The sequence below is a fragment of the Sus scrofa genome, chromosome 4, assembly GCF_054392235.1.
Source record: "Sus scrofa isolate SSC_HxYL_T2T_F1_AM1 chromosome 4, Sscrofa_HxYL_maternal_Yorkshire_Landrace_v2.0, whole genome shotgun sequence".
Taxonomy (NCBI): Eukaryota; Metazoa; Chordata; class Mammalia; order Artiodactyla; family Suidae; genus Sus; species Sus scrofa.
Genome location: NC_139386.1, coordinates 82,968,348 through 82,987,273, shown reverse-complemented (window position 1 = coordinate 82,987,273; position 18,926 = coordinate 82,968,348). Strand labels below are relative to the sequence as shown.

Below are 18,926 nucleotides of genomic sequence, written 5' to 3'. Positions count from 1 at the left end.
GGTATTTTGAGGCTTTGGTTTGCTTTGATTGGCTCACCTGGGGCCTGCAAGACGTGGTTCTGGCTGCTGCTTTGCAGGTGGTGTAGACGGCTCTCCCAGGCTGGGCTTTAGCCGTCACTGCATGCAGAACAAGCTGCTTGCCCAGCTCTGGGTGGCCCACCATCTGACATCCTGCCTCTCTGCTGTTCTCCATCCTGGGGTCCCCAGCCTGTTACTTTTCTTTCTGCCTCTCCAAGTTCTGCTCCCGTAGTTTCTCTTTTAAGTGCTTTCTAGTTGTATTTATTTGGAAGATACAACTTTATGACATCTTCTCAAGACTAAATGTTATGCTAAATCATTTTGACAGCCAGTTCTTCAATGACTTGGTGATGCACATTTTTCTATGTATTTAAAAACAAATTATGTTCTCATGTTTATTAACTGCTTCTTCACTAGTTATTCTTAATTCGCCTCTTAGTTTATGTGAGATTTTAAAAACTATAGATATACTTAGATCTTTTCCAGTGTGTTTGCTATAAGTCATCTTTAGCTCTTTGAACTTGTTTTAACATTGAACACATTTGTCTTGGTTTAATATTTTGAGAAATTACTATTATTTAACTTGTGGAAATAGACCTGGTGATTCCCTAATTTGGGAACTGTTGAGAGTTACTCAACATTTTCTGCTGTTATTCTAAAATTTCAAGGGAAGGAAAAGGAAATACGCAATGATACAATGGGAGAGTTATACATCGTTATTTCTTGCGAAAGGGTTTAGTGAACTGGAACAATTTTCTTTCAGTACAGTCAGCACCCTGATCAAGGGCAGGGTTGTCTATCTGTTTATCTCCAAATAGAGCGTCATAGACATTCAATGAAGAGTCATTCAGCTAACAGAGCGGTTTAAGCACCACATCTTTCTGTAGACCCAACACAGACCGTAAACTCGAGAGAGCCTTGGTAATGTGAGGGAGGTGACGTCCTGTGAGTGAGCAGGCTCCCAGGGATGGGCTCGGAAGGATGTGGAGGCCGTGTCCCTGAAGGGGTGGAGGATCCGCCCCTTTGTCTTCCATACGATGTTTCCAGCCACCAGGAAAAAGTGTGAGAGGTGTGAGAGGTGGAAAGACAGCCAGTTACTTCAGGGTTGTTCCACCATATAAAAATTGTTGCCAACATACTGAAAATAGTATCATTTTTTATTATTTTTCTTATTAGGTTCAAGTTCTTCGGAATGCTGGTGAAGAAGTGACCCTAACGGTCTCATTTTTGAAAAGAGCACCTGCTTTCCTCAAACTGCCACTGAATGAAGATTGCGCATGTAAGCATTTACGAAGAATAGGTAAAATGCTCGTGTCATCACTTTACTTTCTAAACCATTATTTCCTGACAGCCATTAGCAATTTCTTTTTAAAGTTGGGATTTCTGCCTGAAAACAAACTTTTTCTAATGTCACAAAATATTCTATTAAATTTTCTGCAACGGGAACAGATGTTGTTTTTGAGCATGTATTCACATTCAGTTATTTTCTGACCTATAAGTGGAATTGGAATTTTATTTTAAAAATATGTATGTCATATCAAATGTATACATACATTTGATATCTCCGTTAAATGTTACTCTAAATATTTGAGGACTGTTTATATTCCTAAGTAGAAAATAGACTCTTCCTGGACTAGTGAACTTACTAAATGAGCATTTACACTTCCCTTTTTTTCTGATGAGATCAGGGAGTTTGAAGGAAGCATCGTCTATGTGGAAATGCAATACTTTTTATCAAAGCAACTTAAAAATTATGTATCTATTTGTATATTCTGTAATGAAATGCATAATATCCCATAATTTTGCTTAAATCGAAGAGTGTATTTTTAACTGGGACATAGTTTACATGCAATGACATGCAAACAACTTCCGTGCACAGGAGGATCCATTCTGATGCGTGCACACCTTCGCTTCAAGCCACATGCCTTTACATCCCAGAAGGGCTTCGATCTGCCTCTGCCCGTGACATTCCGGAAACAACCGTTTATTTAATTCCTTATTATCAAGGATTATTTTTGCTTCTTCTAGAATTTCATGCAATGCAATCCCAACTGTGTTTCTTCTTTTACATCTGTCTTCTTTCCTTATGAGCCGTCTCATGTTCCGTACTTCAGGAGTTTGTGTATTTACGTTGCTGTGTAATAAATAGTCCATCATATGAGTAAAGTTCCAGGATACGGTAAAGTTTGGTGACACACCCTCCTGCTGATAGACAACAGAACTTTTTCTGGGTTTTGCTCTCATAACTAAGGCTGCTGTAAACATTTTCGTACAAGGGTTTTGGTACAAGCCTTAATATTCGATGTCAGTACTGTAAGTATCTCGGTTTGGAACTGCTGGGTCATAGGGGAGGTCGGCAGTTCACTTCCTAACAAACGGTCTGATGTCTTTCTGAGTGGGCATGTATTTAAAGACCTCTCCGGTCCACTCCAGCAGTAGATGACAGCTCTGCTGGTTCTAGGTTAATGCTAGTATTTGATGGTCCAGGATTTTTCAGCCACTCTCTTGAGTGTGTCATGGTATTGGATTACACTTTTTCACAGGCATTTCCCTGAAGACTAACAATGATTAGCTCCGTATTATGTGCCATTTGCATATTGCATTGTCTGTTTGCATGTCTTATTTTGTAATGTGTCTGCTCAAGTCTTTGCCCATTTTTTCTATTGTTATGCCTTTATATCATCGCTCTGCAACAGTATAGAAGCCCATTGATAAACGCTTGGTTAGCTATTCGGGTTAAAAACATTCCACTCATTTTGTGCATGACTGCATTTTTTTTTTTTTTTTTTTTTTTTAGCTAAAGGTGTCCCAAGTTTGCAAGACTTTTTGATTTTGATAAATTGTAATTTACCATTGCAGTGTTGTTGTTTTTGTTGTATATGCCTATTGTCTTCTGTATCTTTTCTAAGAAAAACTTGCCCACCCCAAGGTTGCAAGATAGCTCTCTACATTTTTGCAAGCAGCTTTACAGTGCTGACTTTTATGTTTTAAGTTTGTAATCCCTCTTACGTTAATTACCTTTTGGTTCTGAGGTAGGAATCAAGAATGAAGAAATCACCATATTATTTCCATTAATTTCTGTGTCTATTCTTTCATCAGAACCACACCATTGATTATTGTAGCCTCATGATTCTTTAACAAGTCTCCTAGGACAGGTCCTTCAAGGTGGCAGTATTTCAACATCGTTCAGAGATTCTAGATCCTTGCATTACTGCATACGTTTTATAAACAATGCAGCACTTTCTATTTTTAAAAAACTATTTTATGATTTTGAATGGGTCTAAATGGAATTTATAGATAATTTAGAAAATTAACACCTTAACAATGTTAAATCTTTCAGTCCACAAACATATCTTTTCATTTACTTATATTTAAATTTTTCTCAGCAATATTTTAATGTTTTCTGTGGGAAAGTATTGCATATCTTTCATGAAGTTTAAGCATTTTATGTTTTTCTATTTTATTGTAGAAGATATTTTAAAGATTTAATTTTCCAATTATCTGATGCTAATAGATATAAATATGTTATTATGCATTGACATTCTACAATTAGCTTAATTTTCTTATTAATTCTAGTAATATTTTTGTACTTTCTTTAAGTTTTTCTATATATAAAATTGTGTCATCTGCAAATAAGCAGTTTTGCTTATTCCCTCCCAAACTATATTTCTTTAATTCCTTTTTTGTCTGTTTTCTTTGCCTATTGCAAAGGCTAGGGCCTCTCGTAAAATGCTGAATGAAGAAGTACTGAGAGCAGATGTCTTTCTCTTGCTCAAAATATTAGTGGGAATACTTCCCGTCTTTTATTATCAAGTGTGATCTTAGCTGTGGGCATTCATGGATGTCCTTATTAGAACAGAATAGAAAGTGCTCTTCTATTCCTAGGCTCCTGGGGATTTTCCTTTCATTTCTTTACTTTAATAGAAGTTAATGTTGAATTGTAGCAATTTTTTTTTCATTCTTTGAGATATTACATTTTTTCTTTTTTTATTCTGTTGATATTGTGAATTTTTAAAAATTGATTTTGAATGCCAAGTCAAGGTTGCTTTCCTAGGACAAACATCGTATGGGCATTAAGTATATTTTTATATATATTAAAGGTTTTAATTTGCTAAAGTATCATCAATTAAAAAAAAATCTATGTTTATGAAAGATATCCAGATGTTCTTTTTTGTGGTGTTTTAATGAGACTTTGGTGCCACGGTTAGTTGTGTCTCTTTGGAGGTGGTAACTCTTCTTCTATTTCCAGAGATAAAGTATTTGACAGTGATGGTACCTCTTTCTTTTCTTTTCTTTTCTTTCTTTTTTTTTTGTTGTTGTCTTTTGTCCTTTTATGGCCACACCCGCACGGCATATGGAGGTTCCCAGGGTAAGAGTCTAATCGGAGCTGTTGCCACTGGCTTACACCAGAACCACAGCAACAGCAGATCCGAGCTGCGTTTGCAACCTACACCACAAGTCATGGCAACACCAGATCCTTAAGTCACTGAGTGAGGCCAGGGATTGAACCTGCAACCTCATGGTTCCTAGTCAGATTTGTTTCTGCTGAGCCAACGCGGCAACTCCGATAGTACCTCTTTCTTAAAAGCTTCACCAGAGAAGCCTAAAATTATAAGTTTAGCTTTGTATGAATTAATCTCTTGAATGGATATGACCTTTTTTACATTCTCTTTTCTTCTTTTGTAAATTTTGGTTAGATGTTTTTCGGTATCTTTGTTCATTTCAACTAAGTTGTCGGTGTCATCAAGTGAAGTTATTCATCAAATCTCTTCATTGTCTTTTATTAGCTGTCAATTTTCAGTAATGCCCCTTCTTCATTCTTGGTATTCATAACTTGTATTTCCTCTCTCTTAGAAGATCATTTTTGCTAGGGTTTCATTAATCGTTCCAAAGAACCCGTTTTTGTCTTGGCTAGTTTTGTCTATTATTTTCTATGTTCTTTTCATTGCTTTTCACTTTTATTTTTATTATGTTCTGTCTTCTGCTTACTTTGTTCCAATTTACTCTTCTACTTCCAATGTCTTAAAATGCAAACACTGATAACTGAGTTTACACCTACCTTCCTTTTGTGCTTATATTTAGATCTTTAAATTTCAGTCAAAGAACTGCTGTGGATGCAGCAGAATTTGCTATATGCCATATTTTCCTTGTGTTCAGTTCAAAATACATGTAAGTTTTAAATAAGAGTGTCCATTAAAAATATGGTCTCATAAGAGAGAAATGCAGATAAACATTAGAGGAAAAAATAGCTAAAACAAAATATGAAATTCTTAAGATTTAAAGAGTATAAAATTTTATATCTAAGCCAGGATAGCAAGAAAGTCTGTGCCCTTCTACAAGAAAACTGTAGAATCTTAGAGTAATAACAGGAAAGTGGCATCTTTTTTTTTTTTTTTTTTTTTTTTTTTGAGCCTGTGGGTTAATGTGTTGGGAGTGTAAGTGCTAGTGATGTTTGCATTTAAGTATAATGTGTCAAATAAAAATTGGGATTCAATTACATAATATCTCATATTTATCAACATTAGGAACTCCAAAAATATGTTTTTAGAAAAAGCAATGATTCGGGAATCAAGAAATATGTATTCTAATCCTGACTGAAACAATTACTAAATTGTAAGATCTTAGAATATCACGAATCTTTAAGACATATAATAATCATCCTCAAAAAACGGGTATTGGTAGGTTTCTCATGAGGATCTAATAAGAAGTGTTATGGTTGTAAATTCACAACATGAGATGGGGTCCAAGATGGTGCTTCCAACGAAGGTTTATACCAAGAGCACTTAGAGAAACAGAGCCCTTTTGAACTTGCTTGCCTCGTGGAGAACTATGGAATCTACATGGGATGTGCTGGGAGATGAGTACAGGACATTAAATCAACCCTCTTGGACAGAATCCTGCCCTATTCTAAGTATGCTTCATCAGCATAGGCCACTTTGTTTGTTTATTTATTTTTTGTCTTTTTGCCTTTTCTAGGGCTGCTCCCAGGCTAGGGGTCTAATCGGAGCTGTGGCCACCAGCCTACGCCACAGTCGCAGCAACTCAGGATCTGAGCTGCGTCTGTGACCTACACCACAGCTCACGGCAACACCAGATCCTTAACCCACTGAGCAAGGGCAGGGACCGAACCCACAACCTCATGGTTCCTAGTTGGATTCATTAACCACTGCACCACGACGGGAACTCCCAGGATAGGCCACTTTGAATAATGAAGTGAAGTAGTATTTTTATATGGTTGCCTGTCCCCTTCATAAAGCCTTAGTGTTTCTGAAATCAAAGATAAATATTTGTGGGTCTCTTTCAGGAGGCCCACTTGAGGCTTTAATTTTTAGGTTTGCTTACTTGCAAAACTGTGGCTTTGCTATAAGTGAAATGCAGATTTGTTTAACCCCGGCTCACCTGGTACCACCATGTGTGCTGAAATAGCCAACGCTAGCGTCTGTCCAGAACCGCGGCAGCCGACCGGCTATAACCCTGTGACTCTTCCCGCAGGTGCCCCGAGCGACCAGAGCAGCGGCACGTCCTCCCCTCTGTGTGACAGCGGCTTACACCTCAACTTCCACCCCAACAACACAGTAAGATGCGGCAGGGCCCTTCGCAGGGAGAGGGGACCCTAAGGGACAGGGGACGTGAGAGCTGGAGTTCGCACAAAGGGCTCCAACCGGGCGCCTCCCACCCAGTTGAAAGCCTTGGTTGCTTTATTTTTTGAGATTTATGGTAATCCGGGGAGGAAAAAATAATAACTCCAGGGAGGTCAGGTTTTTTATGTCATTTTTCTCCTCTCAGGTCTGTATTAAGCCCTAAGTTGTAGAGCCTTAACTTCAAGAGGTCCGTGTAATATCATATAATCATCTTATAATTTTGCATATCATACACAATTTCATGTTCTAAATACTTTGACATAAATTTATCATTTTTCTTCTGAAATCATGCAGCTAAAAGTAGCTATAGGCAATTTGTTGTATATTAGGATTTCTTAGCAATCGTCACTCACACAGGGAATTAACGCTGAGTGAGAAAATCTAGCCTACAAGTCATGTAAAATGTGAGGAATGTTACACAGTACATGTGGTTAGTAACTGATGAAATTGGCAGGTGTGCTCCTTATACATCCAATGAAATGTCAATTTTTACTTTGCACCTGGAGTAAACAGGACTTTGTTTTTTTCTTTTACAAATATTTTTGAGGCTCCTTGTGTTTCACCCTTCAAACCATTCACACGTTGTAAAGAAAGGCAGTTCCTGTGGTTACACCTGTGCCCAGGGACACCGAGAGCAGCAGCACTCACTCTGTAGAATTTCTTGTTCTCTTCACCTATTAGGACGCATAAGACATGGAGCCTCTTCTGACTTGTGTGATTCAATCTCCGTCAGAAGTTCTTGGCCTGCCTTGTGTTTTACTGTAAAGTCCTCCTTTGGAACATTTTCAGGCCTTTGTGGTACCAGCGTCCACCTCAGCTCTGTGCCGCAGGCCCTACATCCTTTCTGTTTCTTTGTTTTTTGCTCCAGGAGAGCAGCCCTTGCCAACACTCAGGGTTGTCTCTGCAGGTGTGGACCAGCCGCAGATGGGTGGACCTCACCTGCTGCCTCTGGCCACACAATAGATGGTGGTGTGATCTGAGAGGCCTCAGCGTGGCTTTCCTGATGAGAACCTGGACACCCACCCCGTCTTGAGTCTTGCAAGTCTCCAGCCCGGTCCTTGCTTCTTGCTTCAGCGAGTGCTTTCTCACCTTCCCTTTTGATCTAGATGCTCTGATGCCTTTGATGTCTTTTCCCGCCTTTCTGCTGGGCTGGGGCCTTGACCCTGGATGCTCTGAGTGTTGGCTGCTGCTCTTGAAAGGAGCATCCGCTTGAAATTGGGGCTGCCTGCTCACACCCCAGTGATAGGTACAGAGGATACACTGATAGTACAGAGGGCGCAGTGATGGGCACATAGGATGCAGTGATGGGTACAGAGGGTACAGTGATGGACACAGTGATGGTATAGAGGTTGCAGTGATGGGCACAGAGGACACAGGGATGATATAGAGGGTGCAGTGATGGGTACAGAGGACGCAGTGATGGTACAGAAGACACAGTGATGGGTACAAGGGACACAGTGATGGGTACAGAGGCAGGCCTCCTCCAGGCTTGGCAGGTGACATGGAGACCACTGTTCAGGAGCCCACATCTGGGCCAGGAAAGACAATGTAAATCCATTCACACTATTGATATGATAGGAAACAACATCTTGACACTGAAGAATAAAGCTTAGAAAAGTAGACATGGGCCTTAAAACCATAAAATCATTGTGTTTTTGCATCATTTAATATACAGTTCAAAATAACTCTAAGATCTGTTACAGAAAAAGACTAGAAAGCAAATTTGTATTCTACATTCATAATTAAAGTAAGTAATGAAGATAAATAATCTTCAAAGGACACTAGCTAGACCCCTGTAAACAATAGATCTGTAAAATGAGATATATTAACTCTAGTTATTTCAAAAGCTGAAGTGGGACTGATTCTGTAGTTTTATAGGAAAGAAGCATAAAGGAAAGAGACATGTTTACAGCTGTGACCATGTGGGGAGCAGGCTGGGAAGCGGATGTAGAGCATGTGTGTTTTCATACCTGCTGGTCTCTGAGGTCTAAATATGATTTGAACAACTTCCCCTCCTCATCTCGAGGTGATTGTCATTCTCCACATCCCATTACCAACACCTTTTATGTTCTTTTACATTTTCTGTTTATTTGTTGAGGGAACATACAGTGAAAGGAGCTCTCTGTGCTTTCCATGAAAGACAAAGGACCATCTGTCAATCATTTGCCTAAAATTACATTGCAAAATTGTAAAATAAGACAAAAATTGGAATTGTGCTTTCCACTGTTCCACCTCCGATGATGAACGTAGAAAGTCATGCTCTGGTACATGAGCTGGTCGTGGGATCTGGAATGCAGGTCTGAGTGTAGCCCGGGCTTGACGTCGGCCAGCCAGGCATCCTGGGTAAATGACTTACTGCCCAACTTCCTGGCTGTGGCCACTTGCGCAGCATCCCGCCAGTGGGTTTCGGCCGCATGCTGCCGTGGGCTTCATGGTGGGGCAGCTGGGTCAGTTGTGGCCACGGAAACTCCTCTTTCACCCCAGGCTGCCACACAGGACTATTGTTTCTTCAAGAGCCCTCATGAAGAGAAGATGGGAAGCAAAGATTTCATGTTTCTACAAAGCTTTGGGTTCTTCTGTGACAGCCTTGCCCTTGGAGAAGGCAGCAATGTGGCCCAGAAAATGGAAATGACTTTCCCCGGGACCCATCAGTGGAGAAGCTGGGATTTTGGCCCCAGAAGGTCTGATTCTGAGTGGGAGGAGCCCTCACGCCCTTTGTACTACCACCGCAGGACCTGTGTCACATGCTGACCACCTGCCATGTGACTGTCACACTTGACATCTGATGTGAGAATGATTAATGTGGAAGCTCGGTCTGAGCCTTTGCAGTCATCACAGAAGCACTGGGAGCAGCGTCCTGCAGCAAAGGACGGGCGTCCTGGGGGCCAGGCGCTGCGCTCTACAGGGCTCTGCGGATTGAGGGGCCTTTGTTGGCATGGTTGTTGACAATTAACATACTAGCCAGGGAATACTCACCCTTTAGTGAAAATAACAGCTTTTCCCTCTAAGCAATGTTGAAGAAATTAGTACCTGAAAGAAAGGTAAATCATATTTAGACTAACAGAGGTTTAACACCTAGACGAAAATAGAATTTCCTTCTAAGATCATCAGTCAAAAGTTACAGAATTTGTAGAATAGAGAGAAATCAGTGTCAGTGGTTCCCTGGTCAAACAGGAGGTGCCACCTCCATGCCAGTGTCACCCCAGGGGCCGGTGCTGTTGCCCTGAAGAAACCTCAAGAGTGAAACTGATGCAATGAAAGAAACACAGATCCACATCAAGCGAAAAGCTCAAATTTCATCAAATGTGTCTGTCTTCTCTGCACATAAAGAAAAAACCCGAACTTTTAATGAAACTTAAAATGCACGTAATTTTAAACCAGTAGTAGTAGACTTAATGTAACATTAAAACAATATAAGAAAACCCAAATATCTTGCAATCATGAAGTTAAAACAATGGACAAAGACTTCCTTGAGTGTTGTTTTATGGGAATGTTCATTTTACTCAACAATATTTTTAAGAAACGGATGAATCACAAGCTTTTATGACAACGTGTTGGAGGCCAGCTCCGGAGGCCAGGGAGTGTACATTTTTTCCTGATAGGAGAGGGACGCATGTCGGCGAATGTACAACACGGAGACAGCCTCTTTGTCCCTTCTTTCGGGGCGCTGGACTGCTCAAATTTTATTGGCAACAGTGGTTGATTATATAGACAGTTTTTCACTACAAATTACATCACAGTGTTAAAAGTACATTGGCTAACTATTACATGGTATAGCAGCTATACATCATGTTTCAAGGTCTTTATCTTTTTTTTTTATATATCTTTTTTTTTTTTTTTTTTTTTTTGTCTTTTTGCCATTTTCTTGGGCCGCTGTCACAGCATATGGAGGTTCCCAGGCTAGGGGTCTAATCGGAGCTGTAGCCTCTGGCCTACGCCAGAGCCACAGCAACGCAGGATCTGAGCCTCGTCTGCAACCTACACCACAGCTCACGGCAACACCGGTTCCTTAACCCACTGAGCAAGAGCAAGGATCGAACCCGCAACCTCATGGTTCCTAGTCGGGTTCGTTAACCACTGCGCCACGACGGGAACTCCTAAGGTCTTTATCTTAACTAAACTTAGTGGGTACAATTTAGGGGGAATTAGGTACAATACATCATGTTTTAACATCTCTATCTTAACTAAACTTAGTGAGTACTTTGAAGAGGCCATAGACATAAGAATTTGGCATTCACAAACTTTGTAGACTGGTGCTTATCTTCAAAGTGTTGTGGCAGGGAGATAGTGTAAGTAAATATAAACCAACTTAACTAAACTAGCTATCACTTAAAAGCTTTTAAAATCAAAGACAAAACTCACAGCTAGGTTTTTTGGATAATATATGTCTAACTTTTATGAATCTCATTAAGATCGTAACTCTAAAGTTTACTATATAACTAGTTAATAGATAAACACTATGTTTTAACTAAGTTGGATTTAAATAGGGGAAAGTCCCTCAGGATGAAATTCTTATTATGTTATTGTTGTAACCCTGTTAAATCACAAATCACCAGAGGAAAATAAGAATGGAAAATAATAATAATAAGTAAATAATCAGGAAAGACTAAGGAAAACTGAATAACAAATAAAACAACAGGAAAGACTAGATCACCTGAGAAACAATCCATGTTCTCCAGCGCAAACATGGAAATTGTTTTCCCAGATAATCCCCAATTCTTCCCCATCAACATCAAAACGAGAGCTGTATAACCTGAGGCCTGCCCTCGGCTTGTACCGTGCAGGCAGGCTTTCATCCTGACCAGAGGCCCACCTTCGGCTTGTACCGTTCAGGTGAGCTACCTTCCTTGGTTAGGAACCTGCCTTCAGGTTTTTTTTTTTTTTTTTTTTTTTTTTTTTTTTTGCCATCAGGCAAGGTCCTTGTTTTGAGTCCTTCATTTTCTCGGCTCCCTGCAACAATGTCTGGTGTTTAGCGGGTGGAAAATACATGCTAATTTGAATGAACTCCAACTTACTTCATTTCGGCCACTTACAAACTTCATTTTGGCCACTTACAAGTTCATTGCAGTTACAGTTTTGCCCCACCTTTCCCATTCTTGAATGAACTCAGTAGTCACAATTTTATTTTTTCTTCCTTCCCCTCACTCCATTTCTTCATGTTTTCACTGTGATTCTTCATCTCAATGACTCCCTATATTGGTTGAGAATTCCATTAACAGAGAAAGTGAAGTATGACTTGACTGTCAGTGTAGATTTCTGGTGGTATTCTGTGTGTCTTTGTTCTTTAGGGGAAACACCCCTTAGATGAAGAGGGTTTGTGATGGGGACCCTGAAAGTGCAGAGGTAAACAGCCATGTGGTATTTGTGTTCTGTCTAGGACACGCTGTCCTGCTCGTCCTGGCCCGCGTCCCCGGGCCTGAGGTGGGAGAAGCGGTGGTGCGACCTCCGGCTGATCCCCCTGCTCCACTCCCGGTTCTCCCAGTATGTGCCCGGCACAGATTTGAGTCGGTGAGTTCCCGTGAATGAACGTGGGGCCTGGGGTCAAACTCAGCGCCACCTGCTGAGGCTCTCTGTTTGCAGGGCCCTCCCGACCGTGGGAAGAGCCACTCAAGAGATGAGATGTCATGGGGCAAACAGAGCCCAGGGCAGGAGGCTGAGCCATTTCAAAGCCAGACCCCAGCCCCATCCTCGTGATGTTGGGGTGGGGGTCAGCTCCATGGCCAGGCTGGCCTGCCTCCCTGGGAGGGGGTATGGGCAGGGCCGTGGACACAGGACTGCAGGGTGTCCAGACATCAGTTCTGCTGGAACTCTGCTGCTAGAGCCCAGGATGGAGGGGCACCGTGGCCATCAGCCCTCCATCATCACCCCTTCAGCCGCTGGCCAGGGGGTCAGCATGAGAGGGGAGAATCCCAACCTGCTCCATCTCGGGTGCCTCCCCCAGGCTCCCACTGGACATCACTGACACTGCCTGGGCAGGGGGTGCATGGAAGGGACACTGTGAGCTGCTTCCTTCATCCAGGTGGGGGTGGAAAGGCCAACCTCCTCCTTGACCCCTTGAGCCCTGTGGAAACCTTGAGGGAGGGGCAGTGGTTCCATGGATGTGTGACCAGATGAGGGCAAGTGCCAGAGAGATTGAGGGCTTTTAGCCCACTGATTTCCTAGCCCGTTTACCGCGAGGGCAGACTTTCCCCATGGCCTTGTCTTGTCTTGCTGTTGGTCATTCTGGGTTGGAGGATTCTAAAGCATCCTGCCTGGAATGTTATGGGGCAGTAGGCAGCTAAGGGACTTATCTACTTGTCATCCTCAAGCCCAAGACCCCCAGGCCATGAGCCCTGTCCTTTCAGAGCTGCCTTTCCTGGCTATTGGGTTATATCCAGGGCTCTTTAGTCATACCAGGGAGCCCTTGGTGGGTGTGGCTGCCTTCTCTGTCATTTCGGATATTCATATGTCTGCATTAATAGTCAGATACTCTATTATGCCTTCAATATTGTTTCCTTTTTTTTTTTTTTTTTTTTTTTTTTTTTTTTTACAATTTCTGCTTTGACCCTTTGACCCAGGGGCTATTTACAAAGTGTACCGCAAAATTTCAAAACATTTTGAGATTTTTAAATGATCTCTTTTCTTATTGCCTTCTAGTATGATTTCATGTGAATGGTTTCAATCCTTTGATATTCCTTGAGATTCGATTTCACCCAGTATCCAAATAACTTTAGCAAACGCGTTCCATGCACACTTCAAAGAAGGTGCAGTGTCCTTTTCCTTAGTGCAGTCTGTTCATATTGCAACTAGGTCATATTTGTCCATTGGGGATTCTGATCCTCTGTATCATTAATAATATTTTGTCTGTTTATTTTATCAGGTATTGAAATAAGTGCCTTAGTTTCCCACTATGATGGTGGCTTAATGTGTATCGGTGTTTGCCATGTATATTTAATTCTTTATTATTGGACACAAACAGATTGAGATTTTTTAGTTTACTGATATATGACCCTTTTACCTTTATGAAATGGCCTATGTCTCTGGAATTCTTCCTTACCTTTAAGAATTATGCCTCTATCTATTGACTAATATTTACATTGTATAATGTTTTATCTGCTTCCTTGATGTTTTCTTCATTTTCTTTGTTCTTCTCTATAACATGTGTCTCTTTTGAACTGTATATACTTTTTCTTTGAAAATCCAAAGTAGCAATCTTAGTGTTTTAATTGTTTTATTTAGTCCAGTTACTTTTAATTACTGGTATATCATCTTAGCATTTGCTTTCTATCAACACTCTAGTTTTTGTTTCTTATAGATAAATATTTTCTTTTAGATAATTGTAGATTCATAAGCAATTATAGAAATAACGGGAGATTACGTTCATTTTTTTACACATTTTCCAAAATGGTAACATCTTGCAAAAACTATACCATATTCTGGAAAGTGACATTGACAAAGTCCGCCTCAGTCATCCGATTTCACACGGCTGAGCGTGTGGGTCTGTGCTCAGTTCTAGAGAGTCCTAGCACATTTCATGTTCCCTACCCTCCAGCCTGGTCACAGGGCAGAAGAGCTCCATCACCGCAAGAACCCTCTCATGTCTGGTCTACACCAGGCCAGGACCACCTGACCACTTACTAATCCCTTCTTCACTTCTGATTGTTTGTCACTGTAATAACATTATCCAAATGGAATCCTACATTACCTTGCTATATTGGATTGAATTTTCTCAATCAGCATAATTCTCTGATAATTCTTCCAAGTAGCTGCATCTTGCAGTTGCTTGTTCCTTTTTAATTCTGATAGTGTTCTAATAGTTCTAATAGTATGGATGCACCACATTAAAAAAAATTCATCCCTGGAGTTCCTGTTGTGGTGGAAACAAATCCGACTAGTATCCATGAGGATGCAGGTTTGATGCCTGGCCTTGTTCAGTGGGTTAAGGATCCAGCATTGCCATGAGCTGTGGTGTAGGTCACAGTTTAGGCTCAGATCCTGCGTTACTGTGGCTGTGGTGTAGGCCAGCAGCTGTAGCTCTGATTTGACCCCTAGCCTGGGAACTTCTATATGCTGCTGGTACAGCCCCAAAAAGCAAAAAAGAAAAAAAAGAAAAAACATCCCTTGAAGGACATCTGGGTCATCCTAGTTAATTCTAATTAAAGATACAATGAACATTTGTATATAGATTTTTTTTTGTGGAGGAACATGCATTTTCATTTCTTTGGGTAAATGCTCAGGAGTTCAAGTTCTTTGTTGTGTGATAATATCATGTTTATTATTGAGAAACAGACAAATTGTTTTGTAGGTGGCTGTACAATTTTACATGCCCGTCAGCAGTGTACGAGCCATCTGGTTTCTCTACATGTTTGCTGGAATTTGGTGTCATTGCTATCTGTTATTTTACCATTTTATAGGTATAAGAGACAGGTGTGCTATATCCTTGTGACTGAATTTGCATACCCTAATGGTGCTGAATATCTTTTCATGTGCTTGTTTATCACATGGAATCATCTTTGGTGAAATATCTCTTTGTCTTTCGACCATTTTGTAATCAGCTTTACTTATTTATTTATTTATATTGTTTTTACTGTTGAGATTTCTGAGTTTTACATAAAGAAAAAAAAGTCCTTTGTCTCAACATTTTAGTTATTGTATTCGATTACCTTTAACTTCTTAAACTTTTTTGAAATAATTACACATTTTTTATTTTTAATACTCCCTCTTTAATATCGTTACATACACATGTTTTTACTTCATTGTAGTTATTGCATCATATGTCTTAGTCCTTCCAGGCTGCTTTAATAGCAATAAATAGCAGAAATTTGTTTCACACAGTTCTGGATGGCAGAAGTCCTAGACGAAGGTACATAGATCATGGTCAAGTGCTTTGATGAAGGCCCTCCTCCAGGTTCATAACTGGTGTCTTTTCACCCTGTCCTCACATGATGGGAGGGGCTCAGGGTCTCCCTGGAGCCACCTGTATACACTGCTGGTCCCACAGGCTAGGACTCCACCCTCATGGCTTCAGCAACTCCCCAAAGCCCCACATTGGTCTTTAGGATTTCAAAGCACAAATTCTCAGACCAGAGCACCATCCATACATGATTTAGTAATGCAATTTATTAATTTTGCCTCTTCAGAAAATTCTAGAAACTTTGAATACTTTAATTCCATCATGCTTTCCTATCTTTGGGCATATTTCTGTTGAGATTTGAATTATAAATGTATCTTAAGTTCCTCAAGATATTTTCTTATTTTCACCTAACTATTATTCGAGTGTACCTTGCCTTTACTCTTTCTGTTTCTCTTTATTTTTTTTCTTTTGGTTCTATTTTTCTTCTGCCTTAAGAACTTTCAAAAATATTTCTATTCATGGTATTTTTTAACATGCACTTTGATTTTCATCTGTTTTGTTTTTACTTTAAAATTTTTATGTAGTTACGTGATGTAGAAATGTTTAGCTAAAGCAATTTATGAGAAAAAAGAAATTGTAGAGTCCAGATGACTTCTTACATTTTTATTCTTATGGCACCTCAACACAGCAAAGGCTTTTAGCAAGTGAATTAATACACAATAAATGTGACAGTAATAAGCAGTTATCACCATAGCACTATTCTGAGTGATTGCACAGCAGTTCAGGTTCAAGAGCTAATTTATTGTTCACTTATTCACTCAATGAATATAGATTTAATGTCTACGTGGGAGGTGTTCTGTTTGCTTCTTTCCCTGAAGGAGGTCACTGGCCAGAGGCAGCTGACATAGTCAGTCAGTGGTAGGAAAGAAAAGATACATTACTGGCCAGTGAGGACAAAAATAGAAAGTAGCAGAGCTTGGTTCAAAACCTGGGATGTTACTGTTGGTTTTGCCAAAGCCCATAATTTGACCTTGGGTGATACATTAGTTCTCATATCCAGTTGCAACAAAGTTGTGGTATTGTCATCTACTGTTGTGTAGATATGAATTAAAACATCACAGTATTATTATCAGTGATAGAACAGTTTTTGTTCCTCCTATGGCATGTGTCTCATTTCAATCCTGAAGTATCCTGCACTGCAGAACGTTGCAGTGTCAGAGTATCAGAATGGTTAGGTTATTAAGGAGACGAACGTGGTTGATCGTCTTAACTACAGAGAAGAAATACTGAATGGATGGAGAAACAGCTCCCTTCCATGTTGCAGGGGTGGGAGAGCAGAGGGGTGGTGCTGGCGGCGCAGAAAGAGGGCCTTTCAAAGACGAAAGTGGGGGGAAGACTTAGTTGCGTGAAAGTGCGGGACTTCTGTAAGGAACAGTGAGTTACCGTGTCTAAATCAAATGAGTGGGTGAATTTAGGCTTTGGAAAATAGCTCACAAAATGGTTTGGAAGACCTGCTCACGTGCCTAACCCAACAGTTGGGCTCTGAGCTTGAACATCAAAAGCCAGGATGAGACGCGCATCAGGGCAGCACCAAGGCCAAAACTGTCCTGACGGTGATTTCATGAACCAAACTCAGCGAGAAGGAGAGCAGATGGCTGGGATTACGAACTGGAGAGCAGCTTTTGATTTTTCCCTTTCCTTCATCTCCCCAAATAATTATAATCAAGTCAAGAAAAGTGACCCATTCTTGGAATACCATTGGAGTCAAGCTTGCCTGCGGCTCTCCTGCAACCACCTCATTGCGGTCTGTCTGGAGAACCTAAAACTTCTGAAAAGCCTTTGCAACGCGATGGATGAGAGAGGAAGGTTGCCATCTTCTCTTGACGCACAGAGATATTAGAGGTGGGAGAGCTGCTTAAAATCAAGTTACTGGCAGTAACCGCGACGCCCTTCTCCTCTCCTGCCTTCCCCAGTATCCTGCGGTGCTCTCATCCACCCCAGCGAAGAGCTTCCAAAATACAGGAGAGCCTCTCCTGACAAAGCAGCAGTGTCCCCGGGGCTGTCCCAACTCAGGATTAGCAGAAAGGCTGCGGCACGGTCTGCAGAGCTCCGTCCATGAGTCCACAAGGGCTCGGGCATTGCTTTCCCTCCTGGCTCCCCCCACCACTCCCCACGCGTGCAACGAGGTACTTTCACTCCACAGGTATTTGTTTTTGGAGGAGTTCCCTCTTGGTCTAAAGCGTGTGCTTTCTCTCCTCTTCCCTCTCTGAGCTGTTCATCCAGTTGCAACAGTGACAGGTTCAGATTTTTCAACTGTAATCATTCAACTGCTTTTTTTCAGCAAGTGTGTCTGTGGGTATGTGTGTGTGTGTGCAAAGAATCACAATTTAGTCTGGGAATCCTCAAGACCCCTACAAATATTGTTAAGGTGCAATGTTTCACAGTGCTACCATACTAACTTAATGGGTGGTAATAGTTTATTGATTTTAGAGAGTATGTGAACAAACAGTTTTTTGTTTCTTTTTCTTTTATTTTTTAACAATTACTCAAGGAATTACATTTTCTAAAAGCTGCAAATGCAACCCCAGCCCTGCAGCCCTTCCTGAGTGATGGGCTGAGGACACATTCTCAGGAAACTGTCTCTGTGCCGCCTCCACACCGCACAGCAGCAGCTGGTTCTCGGAGCTTCAGCGACGAGTGGAAGTATTTGGCTCCCACCCCTTACTCCACAAGTACTTGCTGAATCTGTAAAGTATATTTTTCTCATTTTCCATGAAGAGAAATTGAGGTGCGACTAAGTGGACTGACTTGCCAATAGTCGTATTTATTCAAGAGCGGAGGCAGCTATATGACCTTGGTGTAATCTGGCTGATCAGGCTATTTTTTAAGAGGTTTCATGTAAGCAAGGAAACTGTTCAGATGCTTCACTTATATTCACAAAGGGTTTCCAACAAGCCAACCTAAGAAGTAGAAACAGAAGGTAAAAAGTGATAGGTGCTAGTGTGTAAGCCTGGGTTTAGAAAAGGCTGGACCTTCAGAATTATTCTATGTGGAGACTGTGACACGTGTGATTACATAGATGGCATTAACTTTAATCAGCTAAAAATATCCAGCTGACACAATTCATTTAAAGCAGAAGGAAAAATATGTTCAAGACATGCTTTAATTTATGGTACATGAAGCAATGGTTATGATAATCAGAGAGCGGAAAGAAATGTATATTACTAAACTCAAATCCATTCTCATTTTCCATGGATAGTTGAGCTTCTGTGTTCATATTTTAAATGTCTTACTATTGAATATCAAAATTAAAGTTAAGAAATTCATGTGAGGTTGCAATATTCTTTTTGTGCTATGCTTATTTTGTTTTTGTCTTGTCACAAATTCAAAAGAACCTGATTTCACAGAGACGGACAATACATGGCATGTATTTT

General features: G+C 40.7%; 1 protein-coding gene across 12 annotated transcripts in view; it reads left to right on the top strand.

The window, feature by feature from the left end:
- The window catches only part of SNTG1 (syntrophin gamma 1), a 449,457-nt gene that overhangs the window by 337,479 nt on the left and 93,052 nt on the right, over window positions 1-18,926 (top strand). For all 12 annotated transcript variants that reach the window (XM_085021222.1, XM_085021223.1, XM_085021225.1 and 9 more), the window contains 3 exons: window positions 1,195-1,297; window positions 6,511-6,593; window positions 12,037-12,167. In XM_085021222.1, the coding sequence (XP_084877348.1) occupies window positions 1,195-1,297; window positions 6,511-6,593; window positions 12,037-12,167 (317 nt within the window). The remainder of the gene's footprint in view (window positions 1-1,194; window positions 1,298-6,510; window positions 6,594-12,036; window positions 12,168-18,926) is intronic.